The following is a 19,662-nucleotide window of genomic DNA, read 5'->3' on the forward strand; positions in this document are numbered from 1 at the left end:
CTCTGATGGTGTCCCTGTGACATAGCCAAGTGCTTCTTTTTCAGTTGAAGACAAGGGTGGAAAGGATGACTTGTATGCACCTTGTCCTTTTGAGACAAAGGACCCCATCAAGCATGCAGCTTGTCCTATCTCCCGATGTGTTCACTGGAGCCCAGAGCTGGAGAACGGGTTTCCCTCCCAAGACATTCAATGGAGCTCACTGTGCTTGAGACACTGCTGGAGAATGAAGCCTACGTCTTCAGCTCATCACAGTCTCCATCTGCACAAGTATGGACCGGTCTTCAGCTCATCACAGTCTCCATCTGCACAAGTATGGACCGAACCAGGGTCTCTAGACACTTCTCTTAACTAATAGGTACCACAGCAGTTCCCCAAACCAGATGTGCATCACAGTCACCTGAGAGCTTTACAAAATATGCATGCCTGGGCCCCCACCTCAGGTTTCCAGATCAAAGTCACATGGGAAAGGGCCTGAAAGTTATTTTAAAAGATCTCCAGGACTTCCGAAGCTGCCAGGCTGGGGACCCATGTCCAGGCATTAGTGATTTTGGTATTCCGTGCGGGCCAACCAGATGGTCAGTTGCTACCCTTCTGGGCTTTCTAGGAAGGACAAAATTCTTCTTGGAACAGCAAGGAGGTATTCCTCACCACCTGGTCCCCAGCGTCTCAGCCAGTTTCTTCCTCAGAGCCCATGGTCTGCTCTATGCAGCAAACCTGCTTGGGGTTGGGCGTGCTAAGGAGAGCCCTCTCAGCTTGCCTCTGCCCTTTTTTTTTTGTCCCCCTCACTACGTGTCATCAACCATTCTCAAAATGCAGCCTCTTGCACACTTCTCCCCTGTGTGCCCCCCTGGCTACTCCCCTTGCTCTAGCTTTAGCTCAGGCTCCCCTCACCTTACCAGGGTGTGTTTGCTTTTTGCACCAGCTCTCTTCTTGGAAAACAGATCTGCCTGTGGTTTCAAAGACCCTCAATCCTGCACTGCATGGCGGGTAAAACCAAAGCTCCTCACTTGGCCTTTGGTTTCTTTCCCACAACATGTTTCCAACTTATATCTCTGGCCTCCAGTTTGATACCTCCACCCCACCCCCATTCTAGAGTCACACTGGTTAAATCATAATTATGCAAACTAACCAAGTACTTTTCTACCTCTTTTCTTCAAACTACTTCCATAGCCTATAAAGTCCTTCTCCATTATAGTCACCTAACGCAGTCCTACTCCTCCTTTAGGGACAAGCTTAAATCCCACTGCGTCCAGGACACTTTAATGCATCCCTGTAAAAACTGATTTCTCCCTCCTCCTGTACTCTTGAATCTCTGTATGAACCAGTCTTTGCCCTGGCCAAGGCTTACTGTATGTTTGGTTTATTTTTGCATGTATTTATTTTCCCTGCTGGATTGTGACCTGGCATAGCATCGGAACACATGTTATGTGTTACTCCTTTCAGTGTCATCTGTTACACAGTGTACACAGTAGGTGCTAAATAAATGTCCCCTGCTTGGTCTATCAGTGTATTTATTTACTTTTGTAGAAATAATGAGAATCAGGCTTAATCCTTAATCACTATTTCTCAAGACTCAACATCTTCTAGCCTAGAAAAAACCTCTGTTAACAACTTTACTTTTGTATCTTTCTGCCAGGAGGTATTAACATGGGGACTTAACAAGGCATTGGACATTTCCAAAGTGGAGTATTTCAGGGCAAGTAAATTGAGACTCTCGGGTCATAGAGTCAGGCCTAGGCTGCACTGCTCAGTGACTCACAGACAGAACCATGCTTTGGCAGCCTGTGACCAGATTTTAGCAGAAGACTGTGATGGGAGTAGAGTAAGTAAGGTCTTGAAATGGTACACTTCGGGCTCTTCTTTCTTATACTTCCCGATCTTTCCTTAGTAGGGAGAGGCACCCACTTGCCTCAAGAATGAGAGTTTATTGTAGCAAGACTATGGAGAGACAAAAAAGGCAATACTTAGTGTTTCTGGTTTTCAAATTATGCCTTTTCATGTATTACATCAGCTAATCTTCACAAACTGATGGAAGAACATTATTATTATTCCTGCTTTAAAAATGAATTAACTGAAAGGTTAAGTATAAGAAGGGAATTTTTGTTACATCCACGTGAGCCTAAGACTTTACTTCAGGTCATAGTTTTTCTACTGATACTCCTTAGGGCTAGTGGGTGGGCTGGTGGGAGAAGGGTCCCAGCACCTCCTGAAATCGTAAGCAATGCTTCTGTGTATGTGTATACGGACCCTTTTGCAGAGAGTGTCTATAGATTTTATCACGCTCAAAGAAGCTTAAAAATAACTTCATGAAACGATTTCCCCTACCAGTAAATTCATAAAGAAGAGGGGAGTTCAGGGTTGAAAACGCTAGGGCTGAAAAAAGAAAGTCCTCATTTTCACAGGGGTTATCAGGCGATTCAACTTTGAGGAAAGATTTCTGCACACGTTGCTCATACTTCAACCATTTCTATGAACTCAGTGGTTCTCAAAGTGTGGTGTTTGAACCACCATCATCAGTACCATGTGGCAACTTATTAGAAATACAAATTGGCATTCTAGCCCAGGCCTATATGGGGATGGAACCCAGCAATCTGTTTAAACGGTCCTCCAAATTTAGTCTGATGGATATGAAAGTCTGAGAAAGTCTGAGATGGTTCATCATCTCTTTGTATCCTTGGGTTGGGTAAGTGATGCACTGGGTTGTTCTGGACATGCTGGGAGGGATTTTAAAGCTTTCTTTGGGGTGCCTGGGTGGCTCAGTAGGTTGAGTCTCTGCCTTCGGCTCAGGTCATGATCTCAGGGTCCTGGGATTGAGCCCTCATGGGGCGGGGGGGCGTCTCCGCTCAGTGGGGAGCCTGCTTCCCCCTCTCTCTACCTGCCTCTCTGCCTACTTATGATCTCTGTCTGTCAAATAAATAAATAAAATCTTAAAAAAAATAAAGCTTTCTTTGGTGGAAACAGGGCTTTGTTTCTTTAAAGCTGCAGAACTAAAAGTAATGCTGTTAACTGTGTTCCAACCTGCTCAGTCCAAAGCAAGAATGCACACTTGTGAGGTTTTGGGGTACCAGTGATACCTGTCACCTAGTTATTCTGTACTGGCTATCAGTGAATCACTCTTGCATTCCTGTCACTAATGGTAAAAAACACGTCACCATGAAATTAATAGTAAAAATAAATAGAAACATAAAATAATATATATGTTTTATAATATATTATTTCTCATAACTTTCATTATGAGAACTAATGACACTATTAATAATAGTTACTTACTACTAGATGCCATCTTATATGCAAAAATATATACAAAACATATATATTATGTAAGAACCCCATGGATTAGGTATGTAACACCATTTTACAGATAAGGACACACGACTGAGGAAGCTAAGTTGGTTGTCCAGGATCACACTGCTTGTAAGAGGTAGAGCCTGGACTTGAACTCAGGTTCTTCTGATTTGCAATCATATGCCCTTAACTATTATATCATATTGTTTCTATCCATCATTCTTTTTTTTTGTTTATTCATTCAACAAATATTTGTTGGATGTCTATATATGCTTAGTCCTACACAGGTGCTAGAGTTGAGTGTGAAGATAAATGATCCAGAGAAGGGTTGGGGGCGGGTGTGTGATTAAGTATCACAGTACAGTGTGATAAGTAATTAAGTGTGAGTGTGAAATATGCAGTAAGGGAGAAGGAAGTTACTCCTGGCTTTCACTATTATAGTCCTGTGAGAGTCCTGTGCCTCATAGTCCTGTGCCTGAGTGGCTCAGTGGGTTAAGCCGCCGCCTTTGGCTCAGGTCATGATCTCAGGGTCCTGGGATTGAGCCCCACATTGGGCTCTCTGCTCAGCAGGGAGCCTGCTTCCTCCTCTCTCTGCCTGCTTGTCATCTTTCTCTGTCAAATAAATAAATAAAATCTTTAAAAAAATAAAAAAATAAAGTCCTGTGAGATAGTACCTAGCTTCTCTGCCTCTTAAAAATGTAATCACTTCTTGATGTATGTGTCCAACACCCCAACTTCTTTGGGGGGGGGGCAAAAAACTGGCATATTTCTTGCCCATCTTGGAGCTCTGACAGGTCCAGTATAATCTAGCTACCTGAGGGAGAACTGAGGTATCATTGCTCTCAGCACAGAAGGAGAAGACAAAAGTGGCAGTTGCCTGCTTCTTCCTGAGTAAACCACGTACTAAAACAACCAGCTGAGGAGCACCTGGGTGGCTCAGTTGATTAAGCACCCGCCATCAGCTCAGGTCTGATCTCAGGGTCCTGGGATTGAGCCCATGTTTTTGGGCTCCCTGCTCAACAGTGAGTCTGGTTCTTCTTCTCCCTCCGCCCTTTCCCCCTGCTTGTGTACTCTTTCTCTCACTCTCTCTCTCAAATTGATAAAATCTTAAAAAAAAACAAAAGAAAAGAAATAAACAACCAATTGGTTAAAAAGGAGACTAGAAAATACCTCAGACAAATATAAATGAAAAGATAATATAGATAAAATGAAAATACAAAACCTATGGAATGCAATAAAAGAAGTATTCAGAGGTAATTTCATAGTGATAAATACCTACATTTAAAAAAAATCTTAAATAATCTAATTTTACAGCTCAAGGAACTAGAAAAAAGAAGAAAAACTCGGTCCAAAAATTAGCAGAAGGGAGGTGATAATAAATATTAAAGCAGGGATAAACAGAGACTAGAAAAAAAATTTAAAAAATGATATTGAGTTCATTTTTTTTGAAAAGGTAAAAATGACACTTAGCAAGGCTAATTAAAATGAAAAAGAGGACTTAAATACAGTAGAAGTGAAAGAAGAGACATTATAACTGACATCACAGAATTAGAAAAGATGAGATGACTAAGAATAATTATATGTCATTAAACTGGACAACCTAGAAAAAGTGGATAAATTCCTAGAGAACATACAACTTACCAAGCCTAAATCATGAAGAAACAGAAAATCTGAATAGACCTATAAGTAGTATGGAGATTTAATCAGCAATCAAGAACTTCACAAAAAAGGAGAGCCTAGGGCCAGATGGTTTCACATTGTTGCTACCAAATATATAAAGAAGAATTGATATCAATGCTTCTCAAACTCTTCCAAAAAATTACAGAGGAAAGAACACTTCCAACTCATTTTATGAGGCTAGCATAATCCTGATACAAAAGCCAAAGACACCACAAGGGGGGAAAAAACAAAAGCAAAAATGAAAAGCAAAATACAAAACACTATAGGCCAAGATTCCTGATAAATACAGATGTAAAAACCCTCAATAAAATAGTAGCAAATTGAAATCAACAGCACATTAAAAGGATCATACACCATGATGAAGTGGGATTTATTTCTGGGATGCAAAGATTTTTTTATCATAAAAAGAATCAGCTAGTGTGATAAACCACATTAACAGAATGAAAGATTTAAAAAAAAAATCACAAGATCTTCTCAGTAGGTGCAGAAAATGCATTTGACAAAATTTAATATGCTGCACGGTCAATACCCTCAACGAAGTAGGAACAGAGGAAAGTCCCCCAACATAATAAAATCCATGTATGAACAGCCCAGTTATCACACTAGTGAAAACCTGAAAGCTTTTCCTCTATGATTAGTTACCAAGGCAAAGATGCCTGCTCTCATCACTTCTCTTCACCATAGGACTGAAGTCCTAGACAGAGCAATTAGATAAGAAAATAAAAGACATCGAAATCAGAAGTAAAATTGTCCCTGTTACAGACAGCAAGGACTTATGTATAGAAAAATCTAAAGATCCCATAAACAATATTTAGAACTAATAAACAAATTTAGTAAAGTTGCAGGATACAAAATCAACATACAGAAATCTCCCATGTTTCTGTACATTAACAACCAACTATCTATTAAAGAAATTAGGAAAATAATCCCATTTAAAATGCACTAAAATGAACAAAATAGAAATAAATAAATTAGAAATAAATTCAACTAACTAAGGAGGTGAAGGTCTTATATACTGAAAACTATAAAACATCAGTGAAAAAAATGAAAGAAGACACAAATGCAGACATCCCATGTTCATGGATTGGAATACTTAGTATTGCTAAAATTTCCATAATACCGAAAGTGATCTACAGAATCAATGCAATCCTTATAAAAATCCAATGGCATTTTTCATAGAAATAGAAAAAAATTCTATAATTCATATGAAATCACAAAAGACTACAAATAGCCAAATCAATCCTGAGAAAGAAGAATAAAGCTGGAGGCATCACACTTCATGATTTCAAAGTATATCACAAAGCTATAGGAATCAAAACAGTATGGGGCAGGCATAAAGACAGGCATAGACCAGTGGGATGTAACAGTGAGCCCCAGAAATAAATCCAAGCATATATGGCTGACTAATATTCAACAAGGGTGTCAAGACAATCAGGAAAGAATAATCTTTGACAAATGGTGCTGAAAAAACTGAAAATCCACATGCAAAGGAATGAAATTGAACCCATGTATTATCCCATACTCAAAAATAAATAAAAAATGGATTAAAGACTTAAATATGAGACCTGAAACCATAAAAATCCTAGGAGAAGACATATGAGAAAACCTTCATGACATTGGTGTTAGCAATGATTTGATACCAAAATCACAGGCAACAAAACCAAAAACAGACAAGTAGGATTATGTTAAACTAAAAAGCTTCTGAACAGCAAAGGAAACAAAAGATCAAAAAAGGCAAGCTATGGAATTGGAGAAAATATTTGCAAACCACGTAGCTGATAGAGAATTCATATGAAAAATATATAAGGAACTCCTATAACTCAATACCAAGAAAACTAATAACCTGATTAAAAAATGGGCGGGGGCACCTGGGTAGCTCAGTTAGTTAAGCGTCTGACTCTTGATTTCAGCTCAGGTCATGATCTTGGGGTTGTGGGATCGAGCCCTGAGTCTGGTTCTGCACTGGGCATGGAGCCTACTTAAGATTCTCTCTCTCCTGGGGCACCTGGGTGGCTCAGTGGGTTAAGCCGCTGCCTTTGGCTCGGGTCATGATCTTGGGGTCCTGGGATCGAGTCCCGCGTCGGGCTCTCTGCTCAGCGGGGAGCCTGCTTCCCCACCCCCTCTCTCTCTCTGCCTGCCTCTCCGTCTACTTGTGATTTCTCTCTGTCACATAAATAAATAAAATCTTTAAAAAAAAAAAAAAGATTCTTTCTCTCCTTCTCCTCTATACCTTTCCTCAACACCCTGTGCCCACACTTGCTCTCTCAAAAATAAAATAAAATAAAATTAAATTAAATTAAAAAAAAAACCAATGGGCAAAGGACTTGAATAGACATTCTTCCAAAGAAGACAGACAAATGGCCAACAGGCATATGAAGAAATGCTCAACGTCACTAATTATCTGGGAAATGCAGATCAAAACCAAAATGAGACATCACTTCATTTCTGTCAGAATGACTATTATTAAAAAAGTCAAAGGCAACAAGTTTTGGCAAGGATGGGGAGAAACTGGAATCCTCATACACTACTGGCAGGGGTTCAAAATAGTGTAGCCTTTATGGAAAACAGTATCGAATTCTTCCAAAATTAAAAATAGAACCATGATATGGCCTAGCAATCCCACTTTTGGATATTTATCCAACAGAATTGAAATCAGGATGTCAAAGAGATATCACTGCTATGCTTACGGCAGCACTAGTCACAATAAGCAAGATATGGAAACAACCTAAAAATCATTGACAGAAGAACAGATAAAACAAACATGGCCTGTGCATACAATGAAATACTGTTCACCTTTAAGAAGGACAATTTGCCGTATGTGACAACATGTGTGGAAGCTGAGGATGCTATTGCAGTGAAATGAGCCAGTGACAGAAAGACAAATACTTCATGATTCCACTTATATGAGGTACCTGAAATAGTCAAAGTCATAGAATCGAAGACTGGAACGGTGGTTGTTGGGGGCTTGGGGGACAGGGAAATGGGGAGTTACTAATCAAGTTTCAGTTAAGCAAGATGAATAAGCTCTAGACGTCTGCTTTACAACACGGTACATAGAGTTGACAATAATGTATTGTGCATTTAAAAATTTGCAAAGGGTAGATCTCGTATAAGTGTTTTTACCATAGTAAAATAAAAATTTTAAAAATTTGAGGGAAAAATACGTCACTTAGCCTAAGTAAAATATTTAGGACGATCACACCTTAATTGTGTAAATGGATATTAGTGTTGATAAAAAATCTATCTTGTTATTAAAAATTCTGAACTTACTCCCATAATTTGTTCCAACTGTCATCAATCAGGAAACTTCCTGTGTTCGTAACCCACATTCCTAACGCATAAGCCTAAACTATTTTACTCCAATTTTTTGCTCAATTGCAAGGGCAATCAACTGTCACCATTCTTGATGTAATTCATCATGATTTAAAAACCGTTATTGAATAACCTTTTCTTCCTCATGCTTAAAAACACAGTACCTTAAAAATATTTATAAGTAGTATGTATTATTTCCCCACCTACAGATGAGCTTTACTCTTTTCCTCTAAATATTTTCCAGTTTTTCTTCTAAATTATGGTACTTTAAACTGGAGCTAAGTGGCCTGAAATGTTAATGTATTTTACATGCATAACCTTATTTTGTGATAGCAATACAAAAGCCAATAGTCATAGTTTTAAAAAATTATTTAATTCCCTTGTACATATTTTTAAGGCTGGTGTTAACATTTCATCTCAGAAATGAGAAAACAGAGATGGAGAAAATATATAACTTGCCAAAGAGACATAGCTAGCTGGTAAGAACCAGAATTTGGTATTAATACCATGTCTCTTACTAGAACTCTCTCTGGCTGCTTTCATCACACTGCGATCTTGTGTGAGCTGCAGAGATGTGTTTGCCTTCCCTCCTTAGGAAGATCAATGAGTTTCCCTGACAGGACATATTATTTATAGGCTCTTCACAGCTTAATGAGAAATACTAATAAGTGATCCCAAAACACTGTGGCCATGATGTCCCACAACATTTAAAATTCAACAAAAGTGCCAAGTCATCAAAAATGAGATCACGGGACTCAAAATAGTTAACAATCAACACACTACATACTTGTAACTAATTTAACCAACTCATGCAAACATTATATCCACAGCTAAAGACAGTACCAGTAATTTAAGCAATGGTACTTAAAAAGTTAATATGCAGAGAAGCAAAATGTCTTGATCAAAAGAAGCATATGCCTCTCCTTTTACCTTCCCTGGCATGGGCTTTGATGCCTTGTTTAGTGACTGGCCAGCTGGCTGCTAGCTTGATAAACAGAGAACCTTTGCCCATCTCACAGGCCTTTGTGATTAGGGTCTGGCGTCCTTAAGAAGACATTCCACACAGAGACATGCGAGAAGGAGGGGTAAGGAAGATGGGGGAAAGAAGATTTGCTAGCTAGCGAGGACTAGGGGTGGTAAGGGAGACTGGCCAGGAAGCGTGCTGCTCCCCACAAAGCAAGGCTGAGCAGAGTGTAGCAATGGGCTTTTCACTTCAAGGAGCTCAGCACGAATATTGACATTAAAGTCTAGTCACAAACTCTTCCTCCCTTGTCAGCCCAAATTAAATTTCCTTTGCTCCCTGCAATTCACATACCCGTTAATTTCTCCTGGTATCACACTGCATTTGAGATCCTCTCTGACCAGCGTTGACCTAACTTGAAGTCAGTATACCCTGGCTGCCTTAGACAGTCTTCAGTAAACATAAGGAGAAGAATGGACTCCATTCAGGATTGGCCTTGATTGATGCTAGACTGGATTTATTGTTGCTTGCCAAAAATTGCTAAAATAGTCTTGCCATTTGAAGAACGAAAATTACTGCTCAGAAGTGACGGAAAGAGATTGCTATAAATTGCTTTGGGTAAGACAAAGACAATATGGCAGTCCTCCAAAGAGTCACATGATTTTCAGGGCATCACAAATTACTTCTTGACAGAAATCTTTCATTCTGCTTCCTCTTCCCCCAAGTAGGCTAATAAACTGTTCGATGGTGGGAAAGTCACTACCATGACAGGATATCTCAAAAGGGAATGAACATTTTAATAAATCTATTACTCAGTTACTAGATTTTAGTAAACATGTGGTCAAAACCAATTTTAATGGGCTCCCTCACAGTTATTTCCATAATTTTACAAATGGTCAGTCTGTGCTAACAGCACACATTCTACACTTTGGTTCACTTTATTCCTTCTGTAGCACATCACCATCAATACCTGAAGGGGCTGTTGTCACTCAGCCTTTCATCTTCTCAAGGCTGCCAAGCAAGAGGTGATACAAACATGAAGTTCATGATGTATTCTCATATGAGACACGTGAGAGGCAACCCTTTTGAAAGTCAAATTTCCTTTTAAATCACCCTGCACGCTTTGATTTTAGAAAAAGTCTCCCACATTATCCTGATTAACAAGACACTGAATTAATAAGAACTGAAAGGAAGATGGACAGTTGGAGGTCCGCATCTGTGAAAAAGACATCCAGGAGACAGCCTGAAGACGGGCTGGATGAACTTGGGGGACGATGTGGAAGGCCAACTCTCAGAGCTGTGGATGACCCAGGCTGGGAGCTACAATGACAGATGAGGCCCTCAACATTAAAATGTATCATCCTAAGCTCGAGCAATGGACTGAACCCACAGGATTACATTTAAGCATAGCAAATAGAAACTGCACAAGTTTAAGATGAGGGAGACCTTGATCTCAGGGTCCTGGGATCGAGTCCCGCGTCAGGCTCTCTGCTCAGCGGGGAGCTTGCTTCTCTCTCTCTCCCTCTCTCTCTGCCTGCCTCTCTGCCTGCTTGTGATCTTTCTCTGTCAAATAAATAAAATCTTAAAAAAAAAAAAAAAGATGAGGGAGACCTGACTTGACTGTACTTCATGTAATCTGGGGATTTTAGCGGACCACAGAGTTTTATACATAGCAACATCTTGATGTAAAAGCAACACCTATTCTTTCCTCTACACTCTGACAAAACCAAGAACTCATCTCTGTACAACCTTTGGGTGCATTAAGAAAGGCCTGTATTCAGATCCCAGGAAGGGGTGAGGCTACTGTGTTCTGAGCTGACTGACATCTGTAGTGTTATGTCCAGTTTTGACACTGACATTGACAAATCTGATGCATCTATAATGGAGAGACAGACCATACAGAGGATCAGAAACCAGGTCATTTGAAGAGGAGTTGAGGAACTATGGATATGTCCTCAAGACAGAAAGCCTCCAAGGCTCACCTATCCATACATTTGAGGAAGTACAGTATAGCAGTTACGATATGGACTCTGGGGTCTGATGGCCTGGGCTCCGTCGGCCTGGGCTCTGTCATCCACGGGATCTAGTGGAGAAGGGCACCGGACTCTGACGTTCTTTGGGAAGAATCCTTCAAAGCCTCTCAGAGGGGACGACTGTGCCATGTCGTATTCATTTTGTAGGTATAACGGGCTGGCACATCATTGGGGTTTAATGAATATTTTATTGTTCCTTTAGAAGGACGCACCACACAAAGAACTAAGAAGCGTATGACAAAGGCGGGATGTACACACACTGCTCAAGCACCTGGTAGCAACTGGAAGGCAAATAACAGCAGCTCTCACTGCCCTCCCTACAGCTGGCGACAGTCGTCATGAAAATGATGTGGTGAGCTGTAATCATGGTTGCCTCCTGGTAACCGAGCAAGGAGGCAGCTTGAGGGACTGTCAACTGCCTTTTATTATTTTAAGAAGAAATTTGCGTTTTCGATATTGTTAATTTCAGTGGGTCCAAGTCAATGAGGAGCAGAGGCAGCCCCAGATCGTATCTTTCGTTTTCTCTACTGTTGGCTCTTTTTTTTTTTTTTTTTTTTAAGATTTTTATTTATTTATTTGATACACAGAGAGAGGTCACAAGTAGGCGGCGGGGGGTGGGGCAGGGAAGCAGCCTCCCCGCTGAGCAGAGAGCCCGATGCAGGGCTCGATCCCAGGCAGGACCCTAGATCATGACCTGAGCTGAAGGCAGAGGCTTAATCCACTGAGCCACCCAGGCACCCCTCTTTTGTTGTTTTGTTCACAAACTTTGACAAAAGCAGTTTTTGCCCTGATGTCATGGTATCCTGCTGTTTTGTCCTCCAATGAAAATACCTGCTATTGAAGCTTAATTAAAAAATACAGTTGTTTCCACTTGACAGCTATCAGAAGAATCTATCACAGTGTTTGTTTTCTCTTTATGTGAGATAATTTGGGGGAAATGCTAGTCCACAGAAGGTCACTAACTAAAATGAGATGGTTTAATTGATAAGCATTCTTTAAGGAATGTAGAGTATTCCCAAGATCCTATCCTTGCAGGGCTCTGGGCTTTGGAATGAAATCAAAGTCTTGTGAAAAGCTCAGCATCTAAATGTAGCCATTCAGAAAATAGCCATGAAAATTCCTTTTTTCCCCGAGCTAGCTGTTTTTTAAAGTGTTGTGAAATGTAAAATAATTTTAAACGTCTTACCCACTTAGGTCAAATTATAAAACACATACAATGTCAAAATGGGTTAGGGCTTAAGCATAAGAGTTATCACTTGATTATTTCATATATATATACACACACACGCACACACAAACACCCTCTCCTTAAATATCTCTCTATAAATATTTACATGGGTAGATGATTTCTTCTAAGAATCAATTGTATCACTGAGTATTACCATCTAGAATGCAGGACTATATCAATATATTTCCTTGGGAACTCAGTAAGATTTTTCTGTTTTGGTGTGCTCTGTTTATTCCTTGCCTCAATAAAGGCACTGACCCCAAGGAAAACTAACAAACCAGGTTTCCAAAACAAAATTCTAAAGGTTGGGAAGTTAGGACAAGGACACACTGAGATGCTTTGATATGGAGGTAGGCATATGATCAAGAAGAAGTCTTTGAACCAAGTTTATGTCGCGAGATTCTACTTCTGAACTGTTTCTATTAATGAGACTTTCCCATGCCCGTCTAGTCCTGCTTATGCAATATGTTTGTTCGACATCCCCCCCCTCGGTTACATCATTTAAGAGGAGTCAAGTGACTTATTTCATGCCTCCAACATTCTGGCCCAGTTCCCCCCTGCAGCCTCCGCCACCTCCCGACCCTCTGGCTCACCATACACCAGCCATCCTCCTTCTTTGGCTTCTCCCCGGTTCCTCAAGCCTCTGCTTCACGGCAATCGTTCACCCTCTCCTCTGCAACTGAAGATCTGTCTGGTCTCCGCTCATCCTCTTCCTCTCGGCCTGGCTAATCCTCAATGTCCAGCCTCAGCCTCAACGTTGTTTGTGAAGGCAGGTCTTTCCTATGGCCTTGGCCTGCCTCTGCCGTCGGTCTAGAGTAGGATCCTGGTTTATAGATTCCCACAGATTGGTAGTTGTCTTTTCATGGCCCTCATCACGACTGTCACAGTCCAGTGCCCTGCGCGATGACTTGTTTATTGTGGGTCTCCTCTCGTCGACCCCGGTAAGGCAGGGACAGTGCTGACACTCAGTGAGGCAAGGCCCCGGACATCGTGGATGTGCCATGAACACTTTTGGAATGAAGGAATAGAAGGGACCCACTGAGAATCTAAAGCTACTGGTACCACACTTCCATCCACTTGGGTGGTACCTGATTGGAAACTTTTGGCTTAAAGTTTATAAGTGTCTGAATCCTTGCCCCCTCTCTCTGCCCTCCCCCATGCCTTCTTTCTCCCCAACACAACATACCCCAGGGAGTCTGTGAAAACTGCCCATGAAAGATACTGCTTTTTACCACAGAATCTGGTCTCATATCCTGGAATTTTATAGATAATATATACTTGTAGTTTCACCCCAGTGGTTCCCAGAAAGGAGAGTCGTTCTTAATGAAACTTTAATGCTCCTGCCCTTCCCATTACCGGATGATTGGTAAGACGAATGATTGAGTAAGAGAGAATCAGAAAAATAAATGGCCATAAATTCAATCTTACTATGATCTAATTCTACTGAGATTCTTCTTTCCAAAATACAAACAGCTCTGTCTAAGTTCTTCACTTGAACCCAAAGGTGCATTTTTCATCCAGCTTAGTGCACACCTTAGGGAAAGACATAGCTTTAAATCATGAAACGAACACATTTCCACATTTCTTCTGATAAACTGAAGCGTGTCTGACATCGCCCTCTGACTTTCTACAGAATTTACAAAATGAAGAAAATATTAAAAATCAAAAGCAAAAGAAAAACATTTGTATTTCTAAAAGGCAAGCTTTTATAAATATTACCTTAGGAGAAAATAAAATATGTTTGCCTTAATACAGTCCATAGTAAAATGACCACAGGGACAGGTCTAAATGGTTTATTAAGTAAGAAAAATTGAACATGTGAAAAATTGTTCTCTCCTAGAATATCTCTAACCCACACATGTAATTTATATCATGGCAAAATTCAACACAAAAGATGTATTGTTTTTGGCAAAATAACTTGCAAACATGCTTAATTAGGCTACAAACTAAAAGCATAGCTTAATACTGTTGACAACCATGAGCCTCAGATGGTGATTTCTGCTATTATTACTATTTTACTTATGGAAACACTTGAAAAGCAGTAAATATGGAACTAGAGGACAAGGTTATTCAAGAGATGTAACATTTGAATTTTACGATGCTCATTTTTGTGTCAGCATCACAAACGATAGGCTTCGAACAGCCCCACCTTGTAATGGGAATGAAAGAAATTATCTTTGCAATGAAAGCTTACTCCCATGGATATTTGAAAAAGATGTCAGCATTTAAGTTAATCAATACCTTCTTCCAGTGGGCTTTGCTTGGAGAAGTGATGCCTCTTTCTGGGGAGAAGGGATAATTCTTTATGCTGACATTCCATTCCATTTACTGCAAGATGTAAATGAATGCCTCCAGTAAATGGATTCCATGGTCAGTTAATATCCAGGGCAGTCTTGCTCTACTGTAGCCACTTACCAAAGGAGCAGCCAGAGCCTACAAATAAATCGGAAGGAATCTAACCCAGGGCACCATTTTCAAACTGCTAATGCCCTCTTCTTCCAGGGCGGGGACTTCTCATTCTTTGTTCCTACAGATTACAGACTAAGGCTATGGAAAGGGAGGGCCAGGTTACAGGACTGAAGGAGACAGAAGAGGAATTTGGCCCTATTATCTAAATATTCTAGCTATTCCACGTATTTAAATTTCAGTAATCATTTTTAAGCGGTCATTTATGTGTGACAAAACACAAGGTAAAATACAGAGTTAAAGCATTGCATGGTTTAGTGGAAAGAGTTCTGGCCTCTAGTTCTCTCCCTCCCCCTTGCTGTGTAACCCCAAATAAATGATTTCAGTAACTTTCAGCGCTGGGCCGTAACTTCTCATTTGGTTTTCTTATCTGAAAAATGGCAGTTATCATGACGGGGATCAGGCAAAACTGTGGAGTCTACAAAAATGGTTTTAATAGTCTGACATGGCACAGAAAGTCGGGATACTTCTGAGATCACTTGAAAAATATATCTAATGGGCATCACCAATCTGAAGAGTTAAAACTTCAGGGATGGATGTCTGACCGGAGTTCTTCCCGCTTACCATTTAAAGTTCTTATTTTTACCTCTCTAGACAGCCTCAGAGGTGTATAAAATGTGAAAAAGTTAACTAGGTACTCTAGTTTATGAGACTCTATTAACATTTTCACTGATTTATTTCCTATTATAAAATTAATACACGCTTATTACAGATGCTTCCAACAGCTCAGAATGGTATATAGAAAATGACTTTCCTTCCACTGCTGCTTGCTTTGTTTCTTTCTCTCACTCACACACACACACACACACGCCCCCCCCCCCCAATTTCCATTTCCACTCCCCAGAGATAATCATTATGAAGTTTCTTTTAAAACAAAATACTTTGAAAATGGAAAACATTGAAAGACCATTTATGGATTTTTAAAAAACACATTAAAGAAAAAAATTCCAAAATTATTTCATGCCATTCAGGACTGGGGAAATCTCAAATTCCCTCAGAACAACAGAATGACCAACCAGTTGCTGGGTGAGGGAGCTGAAACCATAATCCTGTAAACAAATCGTCCGAAGTGTATGGCTAGAGACAGCCCACGGCAAAGATGGAATAAAGCCTTCAAGGAACACCGCCTCCTCCTCACGGTTAACAACTTGATGACGTTCTTCAACATGTTTTAATGATTATCATACCTTCCTCTTCACAAAGGATTGATTTATGATGGTTTAAATTGAAAGAATACTGGTTTCCCAGTTTTGAATCAGGCTTAGATTACAGAACACATAAAATCAATGACTTTGTTCTAGGCAAGAAAAAACACTGTGTTCATTTAAGTGTAAAAGGAACAGTCCTGGGGAAAAATTCTTCACGCTCGCTCTACGTGCTCCCTGTTTGTACCATCCGCCTCCCCGCCTCTCTCTCCTCCCCTCACCGCTGTCATCTGTACCAGCACCCCTAAACTTCACACACAACTTCATGATTCCTTTTGCCAGTCCTCAAAATAATGTTGTTGGGTAGCTTTTTTCAACATACAATAAGAAAAGCTGAAACTCAGAGCAGTGATGTGATTGGCTCAAGATCTTTCACCTCGTAAAAGGGACACTCTCCCAGGTGTATGATGACTTTTTTTTTTTCTTCAAGATTTTATGTATTTATTTGAGAAAGAGAGCACATGTGTGAGTGAGTGAGCGGGGAGGAGAGGGGAGAGGGAGAGGGACAAGCAGACTCCCCTCTGAGCAGGAGTCCAACGCAGGCTTTATCCCAGGACCCTGAGATCGTGACCCTAGCCGAAGGCAGACACTTAACTGACTGAGCCGCCCAGATTTGTGAAGACATCTAAGTGTGTATCTCCAACTCAGATCTCTCCTCTAAAGCTCCAATCGCCAACACATCTGCATTTTCGTTCCAAGTGCAGTTAAATTCAGTTTCCAGGCTGAGCCCATAATAGTCTCCCGTAAACTTGTTTTCTTTCTCAGTAAATGGCACCCGCACCCTTCCAGTTGCTCAAGCCAAGAACCTAGGCACCATCTCTACCCACCACTCCTTTTCTCAACACACCTATATATATGCTGAACATTTTGCCTCCTGAAAATTTCTCAAATCTGTCCACTTCTCCTTGTCTCCACCGTGAACGATACAATCTGAGTCCCTAGCATCTCTCTTGGAAATCATTTCCATGTTACACCCTGCCCTTCCCTTACCACCTCCCCTCCACTTGGCGGCCAGACTGATCAGGTAATTCCTCGGCTTAAAATCTTTTGTTGGCTTCCTAGTTCTCTTCAGATAAAGGTGAGAAACCTCAGTGTGTCCTGTAAGAGGTGGTATGGTCTGACCCTGCCACCTGGCAAGATCAGGGAGAGCTTTCCATGCTTTCAGGATATCATGATGTATTTAAAAAAATAAGTGAATGGTTAAGCTTCTGTGTTTATATAATGCATAACATTTAATGAATTAAGTGCACAGATTAACTGTAGAATGAAATTTACACTTGTGGATTTTTAAAAAAACATTATTAACATATGACTATATGTAGATCTTTGTGACTTCTTTCTTAAATAGACCAAATTCATTTTATAATGCTATAGACATTAAAATACATGCTCAAATATATGTAATAAAATATATAATCATTGGTATAATTTATTTCATTGTGTGTGACTTCTGTCTCAAAAGTGGATAGCTGGAGAGATGGAGGCAGGGACTCTTCTCTGTGTGGTAAGAAGTACTCATCTCAGAGTCTAAGAAACAGGGTCAACTTCATGTATTTGTGACCTATGTAGTCACCCAGGGCCTGCGCGTAGAAGAGCTCGGTTTGTTGCCTTACTATATATATTTGGTCTTGAAATTCTTACTAATTTTTGAACAAGGGTACTACATTTTCATTTTGTCCTGGGTACCACAAATTGTTTAGCTCATTCCTGCCAAAAAGAATCTCAGTGTGTAAGAGTCGAACTCCCTCATGTTACTCAGCCCAAAGTGTCCATTGTGTTCGATTTCTGTGGTTCTCGATGGAAGGAGGGCTCTGAGGACCACTGGAGTCAGAATTGCCAGTCAGTGGGGGAAGGGTGTTTACTACTGTACAATCACAGATTTCAGGCCAACCAAACCTGAGCTTCTACTCAATAACTGAGATTTCCAAATACAGTAAAATGTGGTTAGCTATTTTGGCAAGTGAATTAGGCCAAACCATCAGACAGTTAATGTGGAACATCCCTTGCCTCAGCTGCTACTTAAGATAAGTCCTGACCCGGAATATGGGGCATCACTGGGCAAAGGTGGGTATAACCAACTTGACTGAACAGTCTGGTGATAGCCATATTAGAAATCATTTTATGGTTTATAAAAGTCCATCAACAGTTTTGTACAAAGCAAAATAAAAAACTGAACCCCTGGGGGAAATTGTCTGCATGTGCAAAATGCGTCCCCAGGGGGTGCTTCCGGGATCAGAAATTTTCAATGCAAGCAGGCAATATGATGGTGGGGGAAAAGTGTGCTGTTATAAATGAAAAGACGCTGAGCTTACAGCACATCGTGTGCTCCTTTTATCTTGTAGAAGTTGAAAGGCTGCTAGCATAATTACTACTACTTTGCATGAAAAGTGAATAATCCTTGAAGAGTTGGTTTCCTGCTTACCCTAGTTAACTTTGGTGGATTTAAAAATTAGTATCTAGGTAAAATTTAAATTTTAGGCTAACAATTTCCCTCCAGAGCTCAAAATTTATTTAGAACATGAAAATTTCAAACTTCTTGGGAAAGTTATGCTTCTGAGATAAAAAAAAAAAAAGCTTTTTTTTTCTAGTTTCTAGAAGCTTCTGTTAGTGATAAAGAGGAAGCATTCAGGGGTCATGATGCATATCTCAAGGAGATGAATTTTGGTGTCAGAATTGGGTTCAAGTCTCTACTTTGCTCTTAACTACCTAAAAAAGGACTTGATCTTTCTAAGCCTCAGTTTCCAGTTCCTAAATAGGGATGACAACACCCCATGAACAAGGCTAACATGGGGATCAGATTCGATGTGAGTGTTCAGCACAGCGACTAGCACATGATAAGCACTCTACCGATGTAGCTATCATCACGGATGAGCTTCTTTCTCCAGGATTTTAATCTATTAAATAGTTACCTTATTGACAGGAATAATGTTTTTGACATTGTAGTAGAAGCCAAAATAAACCATGTTGAAAACTCCGTGACGTCCCAAAGTTGCTGTAAATCCTTTGTTGAGGCCCTGGAGTCCCAACCCTTCCTTCTTAATGATGTGTCTTGCATAACTCATCGTGGATGGTTGCTGCAGGAGAGAGAAGCAGAGCCAGAGAGACCATTGTTGAGACCGTGAAATAAAGTAAATTACCCTTTGAGCTTCCCCTCGAGCCAGAATTATTAGGGATTTCCCTCCCCCACCCCAACATGAATAATCATGCCTAGATCCATGCTTTTACAATTAGGAAGCTCCATAAGTAAACAAAATTGCATGCATATAAGGCCTTCAAGGGAAGATTGCTGGCCAAAAAAACCCCACATCTTTGAATTAGTGAAACTAATGTCATGTAATACCTATCATCACTGCCTACATGTAAATAGCTGCATCCAGTTCTGGATTATCCAAAGTAATGGGAGGATTAGCCATCCAGGTAAACTGGTAATTTGTAACTGCATAATCTAAAAGGAATTTACCTTTTGTTCCTGAATCCAGCATATTTACTTTT

At 40.3% G+C, this 19,662-nt stretch overlaps 1 protein-coding gene across 2 annotated transcripts in view; it reads right to left on the reverse strand.

Moving 5' to 3' along the window:
• Positions 1-19,662, reverse strand: part of SLC25A21 (solute carrier family 25 member 21) — a 510,014-nt gene that overhangs the window by 9,154 nt on the left and 481,198 nt on the right. For both annotated transcript variants that reach the window (XM_059181944.1, XM_059181945.1), the window contains one exon: positions 19,080-19,244. In XM_059181944.1, coding sequence (XP_059037927.1) covers positions 19,080-19,244 — 165 coding nt within the window. The remainder of the gene's footprint in view (positions 1-19,079; positions 19,245-19,662) is intronic.

The sequence above is a fragment of the Mustela lutreola genome, chromosome 7 (assembly GCF_030435805.1).
Source record: "Mustela lutreola isolate mMusLut2 chromosome 7, mMusLut2.pri, whole genome shotgun sequence".
Lineage (NCBI taxonomy): Eukaryota > Metazoa > Chordata > Mammalia > Carnivora > Mustelidae > Mustela > Mustela lutreola.